General features: G+C 43.9%; 1 protein-coding gene across 3 annotated transcripts in view; it reads left to right on the top strand.

Moving 5' to 3' along the window:
- hgfa (hepatocyte growth factor a) overlaps window positions 1–23,117 on the top strand; it is a 33,300-nt gene extending 10,183 nt beyond the window's left edge. Inside the window, exons 5-18 of one of the 3 annotated variants that reach the window (XM_084161751.1) lie at window positions 2,679–2,821; window positions 3,457–3,577; window positions 4,377–4,495; window positions 7,877–8,042; window positions 8,208–8,341; window positions 9,630–9,723; window positions 11,049–11,170; window positions 12,357–12,392; window positions 12,756–12,870; window positions 16,371–16,445; window positions 18,819–18,956; window positions 19,184–19,290; window positions 20,374–20,516; window positions 20,676–23,117. In XM_084161751.1, the coding sequence (XP_084017877.1) occupies window positions 2,679–2,821; window positions 3,457–3,577; window positions 4,377–4,495; window positions 7,877–8,042; window positions 8,208–8,341; window positions 9,630–9,723; window positions 11,049–11,170; window positions 12,357–12,392; window positions 12,756–12,870; window positions 16,371–16,445; window positions 18,819–18,956; window positions 19,184–19,290; window positions 20,374–20,516; window positions 20,676–20,945 (1,783 nt within the window). In that variant the 3' untranslated portion in view covers window positions 20,946–23,117. The remainder of the gene's footprint in view (window positions 1–2,678; window positions 2,822–3,456; window positions 3,578–4,376; window positions 4,496–7,876; window positions 8,043–8,207; window positions 8,342–9,629; window positions 9,724–11,048; window positions 11,171–12,356; window positions 12,393–12,755; window positions 12,871–16,370; window positions 16,446–18,818; window positions 18,957–19,183; window positions 19,291–20,373; window positions 20,517–20,675) is intronic. The other 2 variants (XM_084161752.1, XM_084161753.1) reach the window with 2 other exon arrangements.
- The last annotated feature ends 337 nt before the right edge of the window (window positions 23,118–23,454 follow it).

Raw genomic sequence — 23,454 nt, 5'->3', positions numbered from 1 at the left:
CCTGGGACACCAGGGACTGATTTCAGACCCTGGTGACACCAGGGTCTAGAATTCAGTCCCTGGGTCCCAGGTACACATCCTAGAGGAAAAGAAAAACAGCAGGCTCGGACTCGTAGGGTCAGAGTTGAGTCTGAGGGCTTTAGTGTTTTTATCTGGTTCCATGTATTTTGAAGATGTTTGAGTATTTATCCCCAATGTAGGTTGCTGCAACGTCTAGGTCAATGTTGATAATTTGGTAGAATTCTTCATTGGTCCAAGTTACAATGATCTTCTGTGTAGATCTTCTCGGGTACTCCCGAGTGGCGCAGTGGTCTAAGGCGCTGCATCGCAGTGCTAGCTGTGCCACTAGAGATCTGGTTCGAATCCAGGCTCTGTTGTAGCCGGCCGTGACCGGGAGTCCCATGGGGTGGCGCAAAATTGGCCCGGCGTCGTCCAGGGTAGGGGAGGGAATGGCTGGCAGGGATGTAGCTCAGTTGGTAGAGCATGGCGTTTGCAACGCCAGGGTTGTGGGTTTGATTCCCAGTATGAAAAATTAAAAAATAATGTATGCACTCACTAACTGTAAGTCGCTCTGGATAAGAGCGTCTGCTAAAATGTAACATTTTGAACTAGTTTTATCATTTCCCCCTGGATCATAATACTGTCACTTCAGGATGCAGTTTTCCATTTTCTAAATCTAAAGACAAGCTGGTGTGTTTTTCCTCATCCAGAGAGAGAGATGGGGGGACACAGAGAGAGAGAGAGAGAGAGAGAGAGAGAGAGAGAGAGAGAGAGAGAGAGAGAGAGAGAGAGAGAGACAGACACAGAGAGAGAGCGAGAGAGACAGAGAGAGAGAGGTCCAGAGAGAGAGTGAGACATATGTGCATAGTGTCTGCCTGCAGCACCATAGGGACCCTTCCGTGGCAGGGAGATGAATAGCTGGCTAGCCCAACATCATTACTTTCTTTCCTCCTCTATTCTGTACATACAGACAGGCAGACAGACAGGCAGACAGTTAATCTACTTACTTGCTCCTCTCTCTCCTCATGGGGAGCTCTGGGTGCCTTTAAAAAGCCTTAAAGTGAAATCCTGTCTTTTTTTAAATTACATTCTGATAGACTTTTATGACATTAAAGGAACTTGTCGATATGTTAGTGAGTTGGACTCAACTCATGGCGTGTGTTCTTTGATTCCAGTGTGTGTTTGGCTGTTGGAAGGCAGGCAGTTAGTAAGGTCCAAAAGTCGAAGTTGGGCCCTGTCCAGATTCAGCTCCTAGCTCCTTGGTACGACATGTGGATGCAACTTAATGGTATAGGTGCAAGCAATATGGTCAGATCTACACTAGTGTCTAGGGGGCTTCTGGGCTTGTGGTTGTCTCTGGACTGGGCCTTGGACTATCACGGTGGATGGAAGGGTTTTGGTTCATAGCAGACTGGACTCCCACTATTTGGCTGAAGTCTCTCTCATGGTCTAAGTTAGATCTCTGCAATTCCTCTGGCAATGGGATGAGTGAAGTTGTGCATTAGTGGAGTTCTATGGAGGCCGGAGGGCACAGGGGGAAGTGCCGAGCCGGCTCTCCCCCAAGAAAGGGCCCTGCCGTTGGGGCTGAGCGCTGAGCTGAGCTGCTGATAGGAAGGTCCCTCTGGTTCTATTTCTCCTTATTTTATTATTTTCCATCTCTCTTTCCATATCTCCAGCACTGCTCTTTTTATTTGTCCATCATCTGTTTCACTCTCTTTCTCTCCCTCCATCATCCCTCTTTTGCTCTGATTCTCTCTCTCTCTCTCTCTCTCTCTCTCTCTCTCTCTCTCTCTCTCTCTCTCTCTCTCTCTCTCTCTCTCTCTCAGTGGGTGGGAAGGCAGGGGCTGTGGTATGGCTGAATACAGAGGTGTTGAAAAGCCAGGTTTTCATCATCCAGGCTTTTCAGAAGATTAATATTACAGTGTCCATTTATCTGGTGTGGCTCCATTGTTACAGGCTACATGATTCACATGGTGCTTTTACTCCCAAAAGGTGTGCGCATGCGTGCGTGCGTGTGTGTGTGTGAGTGTGTGTGCGTGTGTGCGTGTCCATGTGTGTGTCTCCCCTGACCCTTCCGCTGAACTAATGTACAAAGCAGAAGAAATAGATTATGTTTCAATTTGTGAAGTTGGCGAAAACAAGAAATGCTTCAGCTGCTGTTTCTGATTCGTAGCATAGTTGTGTGGTGAAATCCCTGTTGTGAGACGCTGTACATGTGTAGCAGTAACTGGCTGACTTACAGGTCAGACTGGAAGCATTTACTGGTGGATTGGCCTGAGGGCATGGAATGAATGGAATAGGGAATATGGGAATACAGTGAGACGTGAAGGGATGGTATACTAGAAGATAATGTTTTCCATTTTCCATACATTGTTATTACACTTTGTCTATATTGCCATGGTCCAAGATAATGTAGCGATGTAGCTAAGTTAGCATGTTGCGACTCTACCAAGTGTCTTTGTTTTTGGCTCAGTTTTTAGCGCGCTAGCCTTCAGAGCTAAGGGCCCCCAATTCACGTCAATATCTAAGAAAAACCTACAGAAATTCCATCTTAAACAAAAGGATGGTCTATGACTTTATGAGTCCTAAAACTGCAACTCCTATCATGCCTGTCACACACATTTGATCATTCCTACTTTATGCTTAGTAATGTTTTTCTCCCACACTCTTTCCCTCAGCTTCCAGCCGGCGAGACTGAGCAAGAAGGACCTGAATGGGAACTTCTGCCGTAACCCCAAGAACGAGAGCAGTGGGCCCTGGTGTTTCACTACAGATCCAGAGGTCAGGCACCAGGAGTGTGGCCTGCCCCAGTGCTCCCAAGGTAACACCTCAACCAGCAGAGTCCAATTACACATTGGGGCCAGTTTCCCAGACACAGGTTAAGCCTAGTCCTGGATTTAAGAACACTTTCAATGGGGATTATTTTTAGTCTAGGACTAGGCTTAATCTGTTCTCGGAAAACCGGCCCTTGGGTTTGCCCAACATAGACATCTTTGAAACTTATGAGGTGGCCCACATTGATACGTCATTTACTGGAGTGAAGCTGATTTGTTGGCGAAAAGTAGCCACGTTTTTTTAAACTAAAGTCTGCTTCCTAATAGTGTACCACTACAGCCTGATAACAATCCTCTGTTATCCCAATAACAACCTACAAAAACATATCTTGTGCTCTTGTAGCCAAACAAAAATGTTGTTTTGACGCACCAGGGAATCCCATTTCACTACCGTGGCAAGAAATGTTTAGTATGCTAGTATCTTACTTCTCATTGAATAGGGTCCAAAGATTGAGAGATAAGCATGTTGCTAACATTATTAAAGTTATCAACTTTGCAATAAGATATAAGTCAAACTGTTGTTTAGTCATCTTTAATCGTGTTTCCCTGTTTAATATAGTGTTGAAGATATGTTCTATGTCATTGTGGGAAGGTTGTGCTAATGTTGTTTTTGCGTTTGCAGTGGAGTGTATGAGGTGTAACGGGGAGGACTACAAAGGACCGATGGATCATACAGAGACTGGGAAGGAGTGTCAGAGATGGGATTCAGCCAAGCCCCACAGACACCCCTACCAACCTAAAAAGTCAGTAAGGAAACCCATAGCCTTATGTGTTTAGTTAATTTATAGCACTGTAAGTTATGGCTAACGTCACTTACTTTGAAGGGAATTATTGCTTTTTATTACTTCAAAGTAAATTGTTTGTGATTTTTGGATTAGCCCACTGCTGTTAGTTAGTCAACCTTATTGTATGCAGTGAATGTGGTGTAGGTCTGTGGATGAAAGCCTGTGCTAAGTGACTACAATGTTAAAAGGAAATGAGTGATTCTCCCCCATTGACGTGCATACTCAGACCAACCGCACTGCACTCCCTCATCATGATCTACACACACACACACACACACTCACAGACAAACACACACACACACACACACACACACACACACACACACACACCCTACACAAACACTCCCTATCCTAATACACAGGAGATGAAGAGACATTTCACCACTAATTTAGGTGTAAGTTTTAATCCCCATGTAGCATAACTCTCTCTCTCCCTCCCTCCTTCCTTCCTTCCTTCCTTCCTTCCTTCCTTCCTTCCTTCCTTCCTTCCTTCCTTCCTTCCTTCCTTCCTTCCTTCCTTCCTTCCTTCCTTCCTTCCTTCCTTCCTTCCTTCCTTCCTTCCTTCCTTCCTTCCTTCCTTCCTTCCTTCCTTCCTTCCTTCCTTCCTCTCTCTCTCTCTCTCTCTCTCTCTCTCTCTCTCTCTCTCTCTCTCTCTCTCTCTCTCTCTCTCTCTCTCTCTCTCTCTCTCTCTCTCTCTCTCTCTCTCTCTCTCTCTCTCCCCTCACTTTCTCATCTTTGTTCCTGTCTTTCTTCACAGGTACCCTGATAAAGGGCTGAATGACAACTACTGCCGGAACCCGGACAACCGTCTGCATCCGTGGTGTTACACCATGGACCCACACACACCCTGGGAGTACTGCAACATCAGTGTGTGTGGTGAGTGTGCTTTCCTACTGTGTTCTTCTCTATCCCAAACAGGGAACACTGTCTGATGATACTGGTATGACATACCAACGCTGAGAACGTTACATCATCAGCCTGGTTTTGTGGTCTCAGTGTAGTGTACCATTGTGCTGTGTTGTGTTGTGTTCTGTTGGGTTGGGTTGTGTTGTGTTCTGTTGAGTTGTGTTGGGTTGTGTTGGGTTGTGCTCTGTTCTGTGGTGTTGTCTTGTGTTCTGTTGGGTTGTGTTGTGTTCTGTGGTGTTGTCTTGTGTTCTGTTGGGTTGTGTTGGGTTCTGTTGGGTTGGGTTCTGTTGGGTTGTGTTGTGTTCTTTTGGGTTGTGTTCTGTTGGGTTGCGTTGTGTTCTGTGGTGTTGTCTTGTGTTCTGTTGTGTTGGGTTGTGTTCTGTTGGGTTGTGTTGTGTTGTGTTGTGTTGGGTTGGGTTCTGTTGGGTTGTGTTGTGTTGGGTTGTGTGGTGTGGTGTTCTGTTGTGTTGTGTTGGGTTATGTTTTGTTGGGTTGTGTCGAGGTCGAGGTGGAGCATGAAGCACTGACATAGTAAAGAAGAATAGCGGATGGTTCCCCTTTGTCCTGCACACACACACACACACACACACACACACCTCGTCCGGATCCTCATTAATGCGACGTCACAGCTCCCTCTATGAGAGAGGGGCACCCTGTCCCTCCCAATACTTTACCATTCTCTCAAACACATTCCCCATTCCCTTTGAATAAACTATATATGCCCATACTACTTCACTAAACAAACCATCATCTCCCCATTAGTCCTTCATAGCAGTGGAATAGAAATCTAATAGGAGACTCCCACCGAATTCAACAGAACTCTTCAATATTTCTATGTATTTATCTGTATGGGGATTCCACTGTGATCAGAGGGGAAGAGAAGGGACAATACTGAGTCTGTAGCGGGGCTTTCTAACTTTATTTAACCAGGAATGAGCCTTGAGGTTAGAAACCTATTTTGCGAGGGCAATCACTGTGATTGATGTGGTGGTTTTAGGGAGGGCTGGGCAGTGGCTTTGGGAGTACCCAAGTGTTTTTTGGTAGAGGGGCCACAATGGTGGTTTGGGGGGATAACGAGATAAGTATAGGAGCCCTCCAAAGGAGACAGGGAGAGGCTTTGTTTGGGATATTTAGTGTTTCATGTGGTTCTAAGCTGAAAGCTATTTACCTCAGAGTGAAGACAAGTAGGCTGTGTTTGTTGACTGCGGGGGAGGGAGAATTTGACGGTTTAATTTAGACCACTGAAAGACAACAAAGCACTATGAAACTATTTATTATGGGTCAAATCCTAACTTCCACATCAATGCATGACTAAGGATGAGTTTACACAAGCAACCCAATTCTGATATTTTTCCACTAATTGGTAATTTCACCAATCAGATCAGCTCCATTTGCCAATAATGTAATAATTGGGGGGGGGGGGGGGGGGGGGGTTGAAGAGGATAGAAACCACTTTTAGACAGTTTAATATTCTTCATCCAAAGGGATGTTGACCTTGAGCCAACGGCCCCGCCCGGCTGAGGACCATGATTTACAACCAGGGAGTAGAAAATAATTTGTCCAGATGGATTCTGCACTGCCTAACCTGTAGATAAACCAGGTGACCCGACGTTAGATGCCGGCATGCATTACATCAAGCAAAAAGAACATCCTCCTTCTTTTCTTTCTCCCTCTCCAAACATTCCCTTCCTCCTCTTTTGGTCTGTCCGCGGCTCGTTTATCAAACGGTATAGAAACACAAATCCCACAAATCCGGAGGGGTTGCAGAAATTCCGACAAATCCGTCCCTGTACACTGTAACATGAAAAAGAGATGTTTGGGATAGTTTTTTTGGAGGCCGGAGGGCCAGGAAGCCTTGTTAAGCGGGCTGAATGCAGGGTTGTTTGGCTTGGCGGTGAGCACCACATCAGGCCTTCGTTATAGTAACCCACCCTTACGGTCACACATGTAAGAGGCCAAGCTACCCAAGCTATATGGATCTAGCTAGGCTCAACCCACACATGCATGTTCCTCCTGCCAAAAACTGATATGGGACACTGTACACCATGAATGAGGCCAGGACAGTATAGGATAGAGGGGATTCGCAGATGCTAGATAGTAGATATTCCCCTTTTGTAGCCTTTTGTAGATCTTTGAGCACTATGTTTGAAAAGGACTTAAGTATTTTAGTACTTAACTAAATAAAGATACTAGATACACAAACTAAACTCATCTAAACTCCCCCAAAAATCTGTCGGATATCAGATACTCAAATTTTTATACCCACTTTTTCCTGACCCTCAGATATAGGATACCCAATACCCTATAACCTACCCTGGCTGTCCAGTCTGTTTGTGCAATTAGCCTACTACTCTCTGTGTTCGTTCATTAAATGGCATGATAAAAATAGAAGAGTTGGCTAAAGCCCATTCCCACTAGTCTCAAACTGTAAGTCTGAGGTCTGTTGTAGTGTTCGTTTCACTATGTCTCGTGGTTTTGGATAAATAGAGAGATTATTGACCATACAGTACTACAGATATAGGATGTTAATTTGATCACTCTTATGTTGCTGAGAATTTTCCTGCACTTCAGAAAATGCAGAGGTTCGTGATTTACATAAATTCACTGAAAATACGCACACACGGTATATTAACAGTATTGCACTTTTCATGTAGTTTACTTTTATCCAGCTAATAGCCTAACCACCGATCAAGCGACATTATGGACTAAACAGGACTTTTGCTTCAACAATGCTGGTCAAATTAAGATCATATATCTGTACTGACTGTTTAGGATAATTTGTCTCTAGGCTAAACATGACCCATTCTCTGAGATGCATCTTTCTTTTCCCCTCTCCCTCTCCCTCTCCCTCTCCCCCTTTTCTTTCTCCCTCCCTCCCTCCCTCCTTCCTTCCTTCCTTCCTTCCTTCCTTCCTTCCTTCCTTCCTTCCTTCCTTCCTTCCTTCCTTCCTTCCTTCCTTCCTTCCTTCCTTCCTTCCTTCCTTCCTTCCTTCCTTCCTTCCTTCCTTCCTTCCTTCCTTCCTCTCTCTCTCTCTCTCTCTCTCTCTCTCTCTCTCTCTCTCTCTCTCTCTCTCTCTCTCTCTCTCTCTCTCTCTCTCTCTCTCTCTCTCTCTCTCTCTCTCTCTCCCTCCTACCTTCTCTGTCTCGTTTCACCCCTCTCATCCCCTTTACATTATTCTTTCTCTCTATCCATCTCCCCTCATCTTATCTATTGCTCATCTCTCATCCTAAATCCTCTGTTTCTCTCTCTTACTCTCTGTCTCTCTCTCTTGTCCCTGTACCCACCCCCATCTCTCTGTTTTTATCCCTCTCTCTCTCACCTTCCCTCTTCTCCTCGCACTCTCCGTCTCAGAACCAGGTAATGACTCTGATGTGGACGCTACATCGTCGTGTTTCAGGGAGCAGGGACAGAGTTACCGCGGTAATGTGAGCGTCACGCCGTCGGGCGTCACATGTCAACGCTGGGACTCCCAGTTCCCCCATAACCACTCCTACAGCCCGCAGAACTACAAGTGCAAGTGAGTGATGATGTCATTCAATACCCACATGGGTTTTCTTTTGTTTCTGTCACTGGTACGAGAAATATAGGGAATAAACACATACAGTCATATTATTGCGTATGTCCACTTGGGAAGCAGCTATTTAACCAGTGTGTACATATCTCTCTCTTGCTACCATCACAGAGATCTGAGAGAGAACTACTGTCGGAACCCAGATGGTGCAGAGATCCCATGGTGCTTCACTACAGATCCTAACCAGAGACTAGCCTTCTGCACCAATATACCCCGGTGTGAGACAGAGAGCATCGACACAGAAGGTGAGACACAGTTTCCTTTTCCAGTTGACATGCTCTTCTAACCTGGCACCCAACGACTTTTATGTAAGGACTATTGTGTTGATTCTACTGAGACATAACACCGCACAGCACACTGGCCCCATACACTACATGAGAATCACAATCGCCTTTATTCGCCTAGTACATTTGCCCGGAATTAGATTTTGTGTTATGGTACTCCCACAGTAAACAGAGTAAATAGACAGAATAATGTACATGAAGAATAATATGAATTTACAAAAATCCACATGCAGTATGTTCACTTTAAACAGCAAAAAAAGTATAATTTTGCATGGTACAGATGTTTAAACAATATACTGTATGCTATATGAATGACTACATATGTGGTGTAATCGGGTGTATTGCTGTTACATACTGTATTTGCAATTGACCTCAAAACTCCAGTGGCAATATATTGTGAATGCACTGTGATCGCTGGTGTGGGTTTGGGTTTGGGTTTGGGTGCAAATTCCTTTTCATCAAATTACAAAAAGAAACAAAAAATCGTCAGCCAGCAATTCAACCTTCGCTGGAATTCTCTCTCTCTCATATGTTTCTATGCTTTGCATTTCAAAAGACCACACATTTCTGGAGGAGAGAGAGTGTTTTGGTCACTACAGGTACCTCTCTGGTTCTACTTAACAACAGCCGAAATGGGGGAGAAATCTTCCTTGCTTTCTTATTGCATTTGGGAACCACCAATTATAGAGTGGCCCAACATGTTAAATTGATCCAAACCACAAATCGAGCCCAGTTTCAATGTGCCTATTTTACGACAGCATCAATATCAGAATGTTGTCTCTCAGTGGACCTACAGTCGTGGTCAAAAGTTTTGAGAATGACACAAGTATTGGTCTTCACAAAGTTTGCTACTTCAGTGTTTTTAGATATTTTTTGTCAGATGTTACTATGGTATACTGAAGTATAATTACAAGCATTCCATTTGTGTCATTCTCAAAACTTTTGACCATGACTGTACACACCAAAAAAAAGTATTGATTCAATGTACAATTTTAAGGCAACCAGCTGCAATAGGATTGTGAGTTTTGCTCAACAACTAACTATCCTATTGCAGCTGGTTGCCTTAAAATTTTACGTTGAATCAACATCTTTTGTTCTACATTGTGGGTATAGCTGTGTGCGTGCATGCATGTCTGTGAGAGAGAGTGAGAGAGACTGAAGATGGTAATATCAATAAGCCATATTTAGGGTCAGTTTTAGACTATTCAGGGTTTTATTTTCTCCTTCTCTCTATCTCTCTCTGTCCCAGATTGTTATGAGGACAATGGAGGGAATTACACAGGCAATTTATCCAAGACCAGATCAGGAATTCCCTGCGCACTGTGGGAAAATCATAGCAACAGGTACAGTAAACCTCATACGTCACACACACTTACCAGCCACACAAAACTGGAACTCACCCCTCAATCCATAATCACATGAGAAAAAGTAAAACTATGGGTTCAAGCAATTTATGGGAAAGTTTCTTTAACATTAAAAAAAAATGTTCTGGCTTTTTCGATTAACTGTTTATTGATGAGGTATTTCCCGTCGCTTAGTGAAAATCCCCTTGTAAATGAACAAAGCTAAGCCGTGAAAACAAACAACGAGAGGAAATCAGGGGCCCCACCCGGGTCAGTCCTAGGCCTGCTATTATTTGTCTAGCTGACAGAGAGGAAGCCTTACAGTACTTCCAGAACAAGCCACCCTGGAGGGGCGCCTAGTCTCTCCACGTCCGTGTGCCCCCATGCAAAAGTACCGTAGCTAACGTTGGACCTGGCTGCTAGAATTACTTAATTTAAAGGAATTTTAAAAGCCAAAATGGCAGCGACAGATGGACATGTGCCAGAGCTGACCCGTGACCCCAGGAAGTGCTTTCTCGGCCCAGCAGATCAAAGCCAATCAGCTTCCCTCATGTGGCCCGCAGCCAGCGAGTCTGCCCCTCGCACAAGGTCAAGGGGTCAGCACAGAAAAACGGCGAAAAGGTTATGGCTTGTTTAACATTGGCAGGGGAAGTTAAATTATCTTCACACTGGCTGACAAATCGGTTGCCCCCTCTCCTCACATTTTGTTTTTCTGAGGGTACCAGTCAATCCTGACCCAAGCCCTCCAACAAATTGGATCATATCTAAAGATATTCCAATTATTTTGAATGTATGAAACTGATGGATTGGAATTGCTGTTTCAACAAGACTACTGAAGGCATCTGTTTAGGCTCGGTTTAGTCTATGTGCAGTGAAGTATACGACCAGATCTTGAGTCCACGTTTACAGTGTTCGAACTGTATCTTTGAGTTGAGTCTGTAGCTTCTTCCTTGTCTGAACCGTGGTGAATACTGGGAGTGCATACTTTCATATTCCCCAGAGCACTCTTCACAAAACTCTGCTTTGCTTCCTTGTAAGGCCTCTGCATAGCTGGAACTCTGGGGATTCACTGCCCCTATAGTAAAAGCTGAGTCAAAGTTTCCAACCTGAACAAAGTTAGGGTGTCAGACTTTTCTGTGTGTATGTATGTGTGTGTGCGCGTTGGCCTCTTTACTGTATGTGTGTGTGTATGTGTGTGTGTGTGTGTGTGTGTGTGTGTGTGTGTGTGTGTGTGTGCGCCTTTGTACAGTATATGTGTATCTACAGTATGTGTCTTTGTGTGTATGTGCTTATGCATGTGTCCTCATATATGTTGTGTTTTCCAGTGGAGAATCCAGTGTGGGTCTGGAGAGGAACTTGTGCAGGAATCCAGACAAGGATAAGCACGGCCCCTGGTGTCACACTACAGACTCCTCCATCCCATGGGATTACTGCAAGCTCAAACGCTGTAAGAATTAAAAAAAAACTGTCTTCATCCAATCTTTGTCTCATCCCCTATACACCCTACATCTACCCTACATCTACCCTACATCTACCCTACATATACCCTACATCTACCCTACATCTACCCTACATCTACCCTACATCTACCCTACATCTACCCTAAATCTACCTTACATCTACCCTACATCTACCCTACATCTACCCTACATCTCAAGTAATCGATAACGGAAATGGTTGAGTCAGCCATAATCGTGTGGTGAGTAATCTCGTATGAGACCTGAAGACTTGTGTTAGCTCCCTGAGCTAGTGCCTAGGCTTTAGCTCAGACAGTTAACATAGTCTTGTCGTGCACAGAAGACCTGAGTTCCGACCCAGTAGGTCTCATCAGCGGCCCAATCATCAGATGATGCCTCATCTTCAATTACATTTAGCTTTACTGAATGTCATTGTATAAAAGTACAGTGAAAATTATTGAGTCTAGCAACACTCATAGCTCTCATAGTGTTGTTCAATCAATCTTATGGGACATCAACAACACAGCAATGAGCTTAGTTCCATGAGTAATACAGTTATCGCTTTGTTTGTGATGTTTCCGTTGACATGATTATTGCACATTTGTAATACTACAATGAATGATGTAGTTTAACGACATATCCAACATCAGCGTTTGCTGAAATTTGCTGCAAAGCTTCACTCACTCACATCACTTGTTACAGTTATGTTATGACTTAGTGCAGTGGCTTCGCTTAGCTAACTGGCACAGAATGTGACACGCTCAAACTCCAAACAGATGTCGAATCTCATCCAGACTGATTTTATTATTTGCATTCAGTTATTCAGAGTTTAGTGATTTGTTTTTGTTGTACCCTGTATCATCTTAGGCGGACTGTAATAGGTTCACATTGATGGGGAGCTCTTTCTAGTGTCCTTGCGGTTATATCTTTTGAAGTTTTTGGGAGCTCGGCAGGAGGAAATGTATTTGCTGTAGGTTCAATTCAATATGGCCGCCCAACTGAAATGCAGATAGATGCAGAGATAAGTTGAGCTAGGACGAAATGGTAGGAATAGTTTTGTAGAGGGGAGTTGAGTTTGAGGTTGCATGCTTTGTATGTTAATGTTGAGTGGGTTCATGTGAAATATAATGTCTTTGTGAGGTCCGTGTGTTGAATTGTTGAATTGTTTTGCTTCAGGTGATAAGTCTCCAAACATCTCTGCCCACCCAAGAAGTGAGTGTCGTATTAATTTTGCATTTTCTTGCATACTATTCACCTTACTATTTATTTATCTTTCTCTCTCTCTCACTCTCTCTTTCTTTCTCTCTTTCGCTCTCGCTCTCGCTCCCTCTTTCTCTCTATCTCCCTCCCCTTTCCTCTCTCTCTGTCTTTCTCCCTCTGTTCCTAACTTTCTCTTATAGCTGTACAGTTTATTTATTACCTGAGTTCATGCTTGGCTGGATAACTGATCACTCCCGCTGCCATTCAATATAATTAAACCTGGACCAAGCATACTCTCTTCATTAGTAATGATAGCAAGTTAAACTATTTCCCCAGAGTCTAACCCAGATGAGTTGTCTTTTTTCTTACCCCAAGGCATCTCTCTCGTGTCCAAGCCATCCTGCTTCATCCACAAGACCACCCGGATCGTTGGAGGAGCCCAGGTCCACAAGGCTAAAGATGGTAGCTGGGTTGTCAGCATCCAGAAAGGGTAAGTATCTGCACAGGAACATCACTACTGAATGTGTGACTGACCTGGGTTTGAACCTAGGTCTCTTGTGCTGGACAGTGTTAGCCAACTGAGCTAAAAGGCATTTGCGATGGGAGCTAACATAAGTCTTAGGTTAGCCAGCTGAGCTGAAGTCTAGGCATTGAGGTCTCAGGCCAAGTGACTCATCACATAAGCATGATACTCCTACTTTGAGTCTTCTGTCAGTTGCAAGGCAAACAAGTGCTCCCACTATATCATTTTATGCTAAACACTTTTCAGCAAAGTGCCATTTTGTTATTGCTCTGAAGATGAAGTCCTTAAAGTGTATTCGTTTTGGCAGCCCTATGTTTGTGCTAGAACACAGCTGTACACTCTTAGAAAAAAGGGTTCCAAAAGGGTTCTTCAGCTGTCCCCATAGGAGCACCCTTTTTGGTTCCAGGTAGAACCCTTTTTGGTTCCAGGTACATCCCCTTTGGGTTCTACCTGGAACCAAAGGGTTATACCTGGAACCAAAAGGGTTCTACCTGGAACCAAAAAGATGGCACCTTTTTTTCTAAGAGTGTACTGAACTTTGTTGTATAAAAGTCTTAACATTACCATGTGTTTTATGTGGTGTATCTATGAAAAAAGTATGAAAAAGTATGAAAAACAAACAAAGAAATTGTTTTCTGATAGGCTGAGCTGAGGTCACGCAAACTCACATTCAAAGTCAAACGCGGCATCAGCAAAGAGACCTGCTCCAACTCTGTCATCAGCTAGACCAGGGTTTCCCAAACTCGGTCCTGGGGCCCCCCCTAGCACTACACAACTGATTCAAATAACCAACTCATCATGAAGCTGTGATTATTTGAACCAGCTGTGCAAAAACCAAAACGTGCCCCAGGATCGAGTTTGGGAAACCATGAGGTAGACAGCCAAGATCATGGATTGTAAAAAACGAAAATGGTGCCTGTAAACGTAGCAAGAACACATTCTACATTGTCACCTCACTCATTTGGTCAAACAGTTAAGTGCATTACATTATCCTCATGATTCCTGTAATGAAAGTGTCTGCCCTGTGCCTGTTTTGCTGTGATGAGCGAGCCACTCTCCTCTCCCCCATGCGCTGGAGAGAAAAATGTGTTCTGATCATATAACATTTAAAAATGCAATTGCAGAAAAAAAACACAGCTTTAGAAGCTTTGTCCCTTTGTCCCTGTCGAAGAGAGGAGGGTCTCAGCTTTCTGGAGTTATCAATTTTATTTCTCAACTCTCTATTCAGCTTAATAGCAACAATTCTACAACCAAGATATGATATGGCTTTAAGATATGGAGCGGCATGCGTGAAATGCACACTGGCCATTCTGAGGGCATAGGCCTATAGGTCTCATAGGTAGTAGCCTACAATTGCAAAGTTTTATTAGGACACTAAATTTACTGTTGGATGAATACATAGCTACTAGCAATGGGTATTATATTTAGAGTTAGCAATCTAGTTAATGTCCTTTGAGTTTCCACTTCCTCAGATGTTGAACCCCAACTTAATTAGCATATTATATTAGTTAGTGCACATAAATACACTCTTAGTTCCAGGTAGAACCATTTTGGGTTCCATGTAGCACCCTCTGTGGAAAGGGTTCTACATGGAACCGAAAAAGGTTCTACCTGGAACCAAAAAGGGTTTTTCAAAGGGTTCTCCTATGGGGACAGCCAAATAACCCTTTTAGGTTCTAGAAAGCACCTTTTTTCTAAGTGTATGTAATTCATCTCTATTGAAACAATTTAATCAGGAAACTCTGGAGTCCTATTTCGACAGTAAAATATAGCAACTATAGTCTAATTGTCAACCCAAAATTCATGTCAGTCACTGGATTAGGTTACACATCAAAATATCATGAGTCATGCATTTCTGCTTGGGATATGTTAAATGAAACAACTTATTTTTTGAATACCGCAGTAGTCTATTTATTACACTTGTTAATAAAGCACTATAAATGACTTCATAAGATGATTACTGATCAAATCATGGGCTGACACAAGGGGAAAATGTTAGTCTGGTGCTCTTTAGTAATTAACACTTATGGTAGGTTTTGATTCAGGGGAACACATATGACAGGCACTAATTTCCAAAATAGCCTAAGTCGTTAGCTTTTCTTTTATAACTTATGAGGCTTAAGCAGACAGACAGACAGACAGACAGACAGACACAACAGGGAGGGTAACCAAATGGCTGGAGCAGAGGCACAGTTATAGTGGTGTGTTGTATCTCCAGACAGAGGAACAGTTATAGTGGTGAGCTGTATCTCCAGACAGAGGAACAGTTATAGTGGTGTGTTGTATCTCCAGACAGAGGAACAGTTATAGTGGTGAGCTGTATCTCCAGACAGAGGAACAGTTATAGTGGTGTGTTGTATCTCCAGACAGAGGAACAGTTATAGTGGTGTGTTGTATCTCCAGACAGAGGAACAGTTATAGTGGTGAGTTATATCTCCAGACAGAGGAACAGTTATAGTGGTGAGCTGTATCTCCAGACAGAGGAACAGTTATAGTGGTGTGTTGTATCTCCAGACAGAGGAACAGTTATAGTGGTGTGTTGTATCTCCAGACAGAGGAACAGTTATAGTGGTGAGTTATATCTCCAGACAGAGGAACAGTTATAGTGGTGAGTTGTATCTCCAGACAGAGGAACAGTTATAGTGGTGAGTTGTATCTCCAGACAGAGGAACAGTTATAGTGGTGAGCTGTATCTCCAGTGGTGTTTTTACATATGTGTCAGCACTACTGCCTGTGTCTAAGTAGGGTGTGTAGGGTCAGGGTGTAGGGTGTATGTGTGGGGATGTGGTGTGTGTGCAAGGCTGGGCTGAGTTGGTGGTGTGCGCAGTGATGTGGGCTGGTGTGGATAAAATGCCAGAGCTGAATTCTTGTCCCAGTCCGGCCCTGGACCAGTCGATCGCGATCAACCGTTTGGTGATCTCTGCTCTGTGTGTATGCCAACTTTTCTATTATTGAAGCAGGATAACGATCGATCTACTCCTTACAAGTTTCGTCCCACATGGCATCCTATTTGCACTACTTTTGACCAGAGCTCTTGGGCCCTGGTCAAAAGCAGTGCACTAAATACGGAATATGGTGTCATTTGAGACACATCCACACTCATTATGAAACAATGTCCAGACATTGAGGTAGACCGCAAGGTTTGACTGTATGACTTGACATGGATGGAAGAAGGCAACAGGTATCCTAGTGGTTAGAATGTTGGGCTGGTAACCGAAAGGTTGCTGGTTCAAATACCTGAGCTGTCAATGTGAAAAGTCTGTTGATGTGTCATTGAGCAAGGCACCTAACCCACATTTTCTCTAGGGTGCTTTACTACTATAGCTGACCCTGTAAAACAACACATTTCACTGCACCTGTGTGACAATAAAACACCTTTATTTTTTATTAAGAGTAGGCTACAGTACAAACAGCATCCATAGAGTATAGGACTAAGCCTATCATGGTGTCCTGTGTTCCCTACCCAGGAACACTCACTGGTGCGGTGGCTCGCTGATCCGAGAGGAATGGGTGCTGACGGATCAACAGTGCTTCTCCTCCTGGTAATCTCTCCATCCATCTTTATCTCACATTATTTTTTCCCTCGTTCAAAGCAGAGGTGAGAGACAGTAGGAGGCATAGGGAGAAGAAGAGGTGTAAAGAGGAGAGCAAGGGTTGAATGGAAACAGAGTTCAAACAAAGACCTGGTCAGCCTCCCGAGTGGCGCAGCGGTCTAAGTCACTGCATCGCAGTGTTGCGGCGTCACTAACAACAGCCTGGGGTTCAATCCCAGGCTGTGTCATTACCGGCCGTGACCAGAGTCCCATAGGGTGGTGCACAATTGGCCCAACGTCGTCTGGGTTAGGGGAGAGTTTGGCCGGGGGGGCTTTACTTGGCTCATCGCACTCTAGCGACTCCTTGTGGCGGGCCGGGCGACCTGCAGGCTGACTCGGTCGTCAGTTGAACAGTGTTTCCTCCGACACATTGGTGCAGCTGGCTTCTGGGTTAAGTGAGCGGGTGTTAAGAAATGCGGCTTGGCGGGTCATGTTTCGGAGGACGCATGACTCGACCTTCGCCTCTCCCAAGCCCGTTGGGGAGTTGCAGCGATGAGACAAGATCGTAATATCATGAAATTGGGGAGAGAAAAAAAAAGAAATTACTTGGGGTGTCTATATAATACGCTCTCTCTGCTTCTCTATCAGTTTCTAATTCTTCCTCCTACTCTGCCTCCGTCTTTTCCTCTCCCTACTACTCTCTCCATCCCCCTGTCGGTCTCTATCTCCCTCTGTCTCCCTCAATCTGACTCTCTCTATCTCCCTCTATCTCCCTCTATCTGACTATCTTTCTATCTCTCTATCTCTCTATCTCTCTCTATCTGACTATATCTCTATATCTCTATCTCCCTCTATCTGTCTCTCTCTTTCTCCCTCTATCTGACTATCTCTCTATCTCTATCTATCTCTATCTCTCTATATCTCTCTATCTGACTATCTCTCTATATCTCTATCTCCCTCTATCTGTCTCTCTCTTTCTCCCTCTATCTGACTATCTCCCACCCTCCCTCCCTCCCTACCCCTCTCTCTTCCCATCTCCCTCCTTCTCTCTCTCCCCCTTCCTCTCCCTCTCTCCCTCTTCCCATCTTCTCTTTTCCCCATTCTCATTCTAAGTGAAGATGCAGCCTGCCCATATCCTGTTTATGATAGGGCTAGTGACAGCCCCTCTGCCCCAGCAGAGCTGAGATATGGCCCAGGATGCTCCAGCCTCTACAGATCTGTTTAGCTTCTGGGCCCGTACCATGTCACTGTGTCCAGATCTGCAATAGCAGTTTGAAAGAAAAGCTCCTTGACCTATGTAGTGTGTTAATGTATGTATGGGCTTTAGATTATGGTTTTGCTTTTGACCCAGTTTTTCAATAGATTTTTGTTCGTTTTTGGTGCTATAGTACACCAGAAATATGAGGTTGGGCCAGGAGTTTTTTTTGTCAGTCAGACAGGCAGTCAGTCAGTCAGGAAAATGTTGAGCCCTAGTAATAGGCTATAACAAAGAATTGGCAAGTAATAATAATAATAATAAAAACATGTAATTTGTAGAGTGCTTTTCAAGGACCCAAAGACGCTTTACAAAGTAACAGTGTCTGTGGTAAATAATATTATGGTCAGGAAAACTCCTGTGCCTTGTGATGACACACTGTAATAAGAGGGTCATTTAGAAGAAGCTTTTATCAGTGAACTTACAATTACTTCATAGTTGTTTGAGAGACATTTTGGCAACAAATCAAGCCAGGCCTCATCCACAGATAACAAAAAAGGCTTAAGCGCAGAAGTCCAACTTTAAGATTAGTCTGTCAATCAGATAAGACCTGGACTGTTTCCTCCCCATCTAGACTGTGTAAAACTCCTAATGCATTCTTATCGTTCATGCTTGGTATTCCAGTAGTGAGTGGTTTAGCTGTACTCCTCATGCCGACATTACAGAACCTTGCTTCCATCAAGACTGTGGTCATTGGCATCAGCATTAGTCCAGTAGCTTGTTGCTGACTATGCGATGTGCTGTATGTGGGTCATTTAACACAGTTAGTTGAGGAGCCAGATTTAGTGAGTGTGTAGAGTGTATGCTGAGGCTTTCTGTAGTCTATTGTCGGTTTAGTGATGCTGGTAGCTGTGGTCAAGTATGTGGCCAATGATAAGTGTTATGTTAAGTGTTGTTCATACAGAGAATAGAATAGAATACTGCAATACTGTATTTTACTGTATTGTATTATATTATTATTATTATTATTATTATATATTATAGTGTTTACACAAGCTGTGGCTAATCTTTTCTTATGTATAATGTTCAGCTTATACTGCTTATACCATGTTCAGGTTACACTGACTGGTCAATGTGTGGTCAACCCTATATGTAATGTTTCTGACAGTAGTCTCTGTGGTCCTCAGTGTTCCAGACCTGAGTGAGTACAGTGTACAGGTGGGCCTCCTTCACCTCAACTCATCCTCAGACCATCCCAGGCTCCGCATCGCACACGTGGTCTGTGGCCCAGAGGGATCCAACCTGGCCCTGCTCAAACTGGCCAAGTAAGAACAGCATTCATTCATTCAGTGAGTCAGTCAGTCAGCCATTTTACTTACCTGGTAAAATAAGGGTAAAATAAATAAAAAAGTGTAATTAATCCATCAATTCATCCATTCATTCATTCGTTCATTCATTCTCAATCATGCATTGTAGGCACAGCAACCATTTATTTATTCATTCATTCATTCACGTGTGTGTATCCTCACTGTGTTTATGTGTCCACCCCTAGGCCTGCCCCTCTGTCTGAGCATGCCTTCACCATCCAGCTCCCAGTAGCAGGCTGTGGGATCACAGACGGAACCAACTGTCTCATGTACGGCTGGGGAGAGACCAAAGGTACTGCCCTACATGACTATCCCTATGTTATGTCTTATCCCTGTGTGGTGTCTTATGTATTATATATATATATATACACTGAGTGGCCAGTTTATTAGGTACACCACCCTGTTCACGAAAATGGTTTGCTCCTACAGACAGTGAGTCACGTGGCTTTGGCTTGCTATATAAAGCAGGCAGACAGGCATCGAAGCATTCAGTTACTGTTCGATTGAACATTAGAATGGCCAAAATGAGTGACCTAAGCAACTTTGAGCATGGTATGATTGTCGGTGCCAGGTGTGCCGATTTCAGTGTCTCAGAAACGGCCGGCCTCCTGGGCTTTTCACACATGACAGTGTCCAGGGTTTAGCGAGAATGGTGCGACAAACAAAATAATCCAGTCAGCGGCAGTCCTGTGGGCGAAAACAGCTTGTTGATGAGAGATCGAATGAGAATGGCAAGAATCATGCACGCTAACAGGCGGGCCACAAACAGACAAATAACAGTGCAGTAGAACAGTGGTGTGCAGAACGGCATCTCGGAATGCACAACTCGTCGGTCCTTTTCACGGATGGGCTTATTGCAGCAGACAACTACAACGGGTTCCATTCCTATCAGCTAAAAACAAGAAGAAGCGTCTCCAGTGGGCACACGATCACCAAAACTGGACAATTGAGTAGTGGAAAAACATTGCCTGGTCCGACGAATCCAGGTTCCTGTTGCATCATGCTGATGGCAGTCAGGTTTTGGCATAAGCAGCATGAGTCCATGGCCCCATCCTGCCTGGTGTCAATGGTACAGGCTGGTGGGGGTAGTGTAATGGTGTGGAGAACGTATTCCTGGCACACGTTAGGTACAAGGTTCCCTTGATACCAATTGAGCAAGGGGGGGGGGGGGGGGGGTATTGGATCAAGAGATCCATGATATTGTAGGAAAAGAGACCTTAGGATATCATGTGTTGAATGTGTGAATAAAGTCCCCCACAATGACACCATATAGACAAACATGTTGTCTAGGGCTATAGGTTTGGAATATGGTGAAATGGTGTTTGAACAGTAGACTGACTGTTTCCTGCTTTATTTCCGGCTACTTCCTGTCCAGGGACAGGATATGAGGGGGCACTGAAAGCTGTGAGTCTGCCCATGGTCAGTAACAACAGGTGTTCTGAGCTCCACGACAAAAACATGCCGGTCTCTGACAGCAAAGTGTGTGCCGGGGGCAGGAAAGACCAGGGAGTGTGTGAGGTGAGCTTCATATACATTACTCTACATCATCTGAAACATGCATTGACTCGACATCACATGACTCAATTATTACTTCAAGCTATTCGTAAATCTATCATAATGCCTTTTGATTGGCTGCATAAGCACCACGCTAACCTGCACTTGGTTCGTCCCTCACAGAGAGACTACGGTGGCCCGTTGGTGTGCCAGGAGCGGGAGAGCAAAGTAATTGTGGGCGTGAGCATCCACGGCCGAGGCTGTGCCCTGGCCCGGCGGCCCGCCATCTTCGTCAATGTGGCCTACTACTCGGGGTGGATCCACAAAGTCTTCATACACTACTCCAGGTTGGAGGAAAAACTACTGGAAGAAGCACCGACCAAACCGCTCCATTCAGGACTGCACCACAAGCCTGCAAGAGGAGGGGTGGAGCATTCAGGACTGTACCACTAGCCTGCAAGAGGAGGGGTGGAGCATTCAGGACTGTACTACAGCACTGTAAGAGGAGGGGTGGAATATTTAGGACTGTACCACAAGCCGGGAGGATGGGGAATGATCTCTCCAACAGAGGATGCCTAACTAACAAGACCGTTGGGAGATGTAAGAATGTGGAAACTGACTTTATGGGAAGCAGCCATTTTGGGGCTTCGTGGCTGGACGTCGCCTCCGTTTCTGGAGGGAAAAAACACCATGAATGAAGGAAAGATATTTTGGGACGTTCAGAGGCTGGGAATACAAGGACATGTTCAGAGAGGCTGAAAAGGATATGAAGGATTTTTATAATATGCAAATGGTTAATGCAGGACCAGGTTGTTATGCCTTGATCACACCGATAGCGTCATTGCGCAAAATAGTACGCAGCATCATCTGGATTGTGTGCAACAAAAGGTCAACATTCACCTTCTGCTACCATTTCTGTCAAGCCGTCTACGCATACAGTTTGACACATACGGTCGATAAATCCAACATATGCACCACACAGAATGCACTGCAACTGCCTCTGCAACGCAATGCTGCAAGGCAGACGCAGCATTCCATTGGAAATGAATGTACTTCTGGTGTACCAAAACGCATTGACGCTGTCGGTGTGATTGAGACGTTAGCTTTAATAACATTTCTAAACAATAGTTTCTGGCACATGGACAGTTCATTTTTGTGAGTGAAATATATGAATACTCTTAAGCCATAAAGAGGGATGAATTGATTCGTTCTCTCACTGCATCCACAAGACAATAGGAATGGTATGGATGACTCAGTATTGTCTCCTGGAAAATACTTGAATTTGGTCAGAACCAAAACCAGAGTCATGCGAGAAGGGATCCAGACAGGACTTGGTACGATCCGTGGCTACTGGGTCACGTTGAGGCCACATGATGGAATGGCTAAAAGTTCAGTCATTTAGAAGTTACCACTTGGTGAATGGTGAGAGTTAAAACCTGTCTAGAAACAACCTCTAGCTAGAGGTTGTAACTCTCACCATTCACCAAGTGGTTGTTTTTGGAAAGACTGTTCAGTAACTGTTGCCTAACTAATGCTAATGCTAACAGTTACTTAGCCAAACATTAGCAGTTAGCCTACATGGCTAACATGTCTCCAGTTTTGGAGGGAACTCTACACTAGCCCCTGGTGGGCTGCATGTGTGTTATGTGGTCAGAGTTCAGAACATTTAGAAGTTTCTTATTGAGTGTATTTCTGGCACTCTGTGTTATTTAATAGGTCTTATAGATCTGGGCCTTTCCTTGGCTCGCTCACACCAGACGTCAGTGGAGTTGCTTCCTCTCTACTCTCTGTGTTTTATATTTAAACGGATTAGAACATAGTGTGCAGTCTATTTATTTATTTGTATACATCTGGCCCTTGTGAGAAGGCGCCAGCGATTGACGTCGACAAAGCGACACGTCTCGCTAATAGAGGAAGTAAAGGTTATAGCGGCTTTTTATTTGATACATGTTCTAAACTCAGTGTGTCAATCATTATTATTGGAGGTACACTGAATGGCAATACGGATTACATGAAAAGTATGGCTTGTGTTCCAAAACATACCACTTTGTCAGTCATTTTTCTTTGAACAATACTGACATGCAGTAAGTGTAATGACATTGGAGAATGTAATAATAGTTTTCTTTCAGTGCTGAAAATCAGTCATGAAATCCTTTTTATAATCACAGAAAGCAGATGTGTATGTATGACAACTAATGATCACTTCAAACTGAACATTTCTATTCTTGCTGGGCCCCTAAGAAGACTTATAATTTCATCCAATTTCTACATCCTAAAATATTCAGTTTGTAGTTTAACCTATGTCACAGTATTTGGCCTGTTCAGTGCCTTTTTTTAGGTGGTCAGGAATCAATAGTGTACTATAGAATTGGCGCAGAGAGCTGTGAGTGTATTTTACTGTTATGTAAATAGGATGTAAAGTAGTGTGTGTAAAATACTATTTTCCACTTCCAATGTCTTATTTACGTAGTATTTTACTCATATATGGTCACTCTGTTTATAAACTTGTATACTGTAAACTCTATAACAGCTGCTATTTTTAAAGGGTCGGGTTGGGTCTTCATATTATAAACTATATGATTTTATTATATTCACATTTTAATAATACATTTACAGTGTAAATTAGAGCTTGTTTCACTCTTTTCATACTGTGTGTGTGTGTGTGTGTGTGTGTGTGTGTGTGTGTGTGTGTGTGTGTGTGTGTGTGTGTGTGTGTGTGTGTGTGTGCCAAGCACTCTCTCCTAAAGTAAACCTTCAGACAAAGACTCTTGCAGCAATACAGTTTTCTGCAACGCATACGCTCTCAACACAATTCAAGATACTCAGTACAGTAGCTTTAGTAATTCATGTTATTCAAATGGGATTTTCAACACATTGTCAGACTAAATGAACCCAGTTAAGTTTACTCTGGGTCAAGTTCTTAGACTGGGTATTATCTTCCCACTTCCCATGTCAATCATAT

Source organism: Coregonus lavaretus, assembly GCF_964263955.1.
Source record: "Coregonus lavaretus genome assembly, chromosome: 5".
Lineage (NCBI taxonomy): Eukaryota > Metazoa > Chordata > Actinopteri > Salmoniformes > Salmonidae > Coregonus > Coregonus lavaretus.
This window is presented reverse-complemented; position numbering and strand designations above follow the sequence as displayed.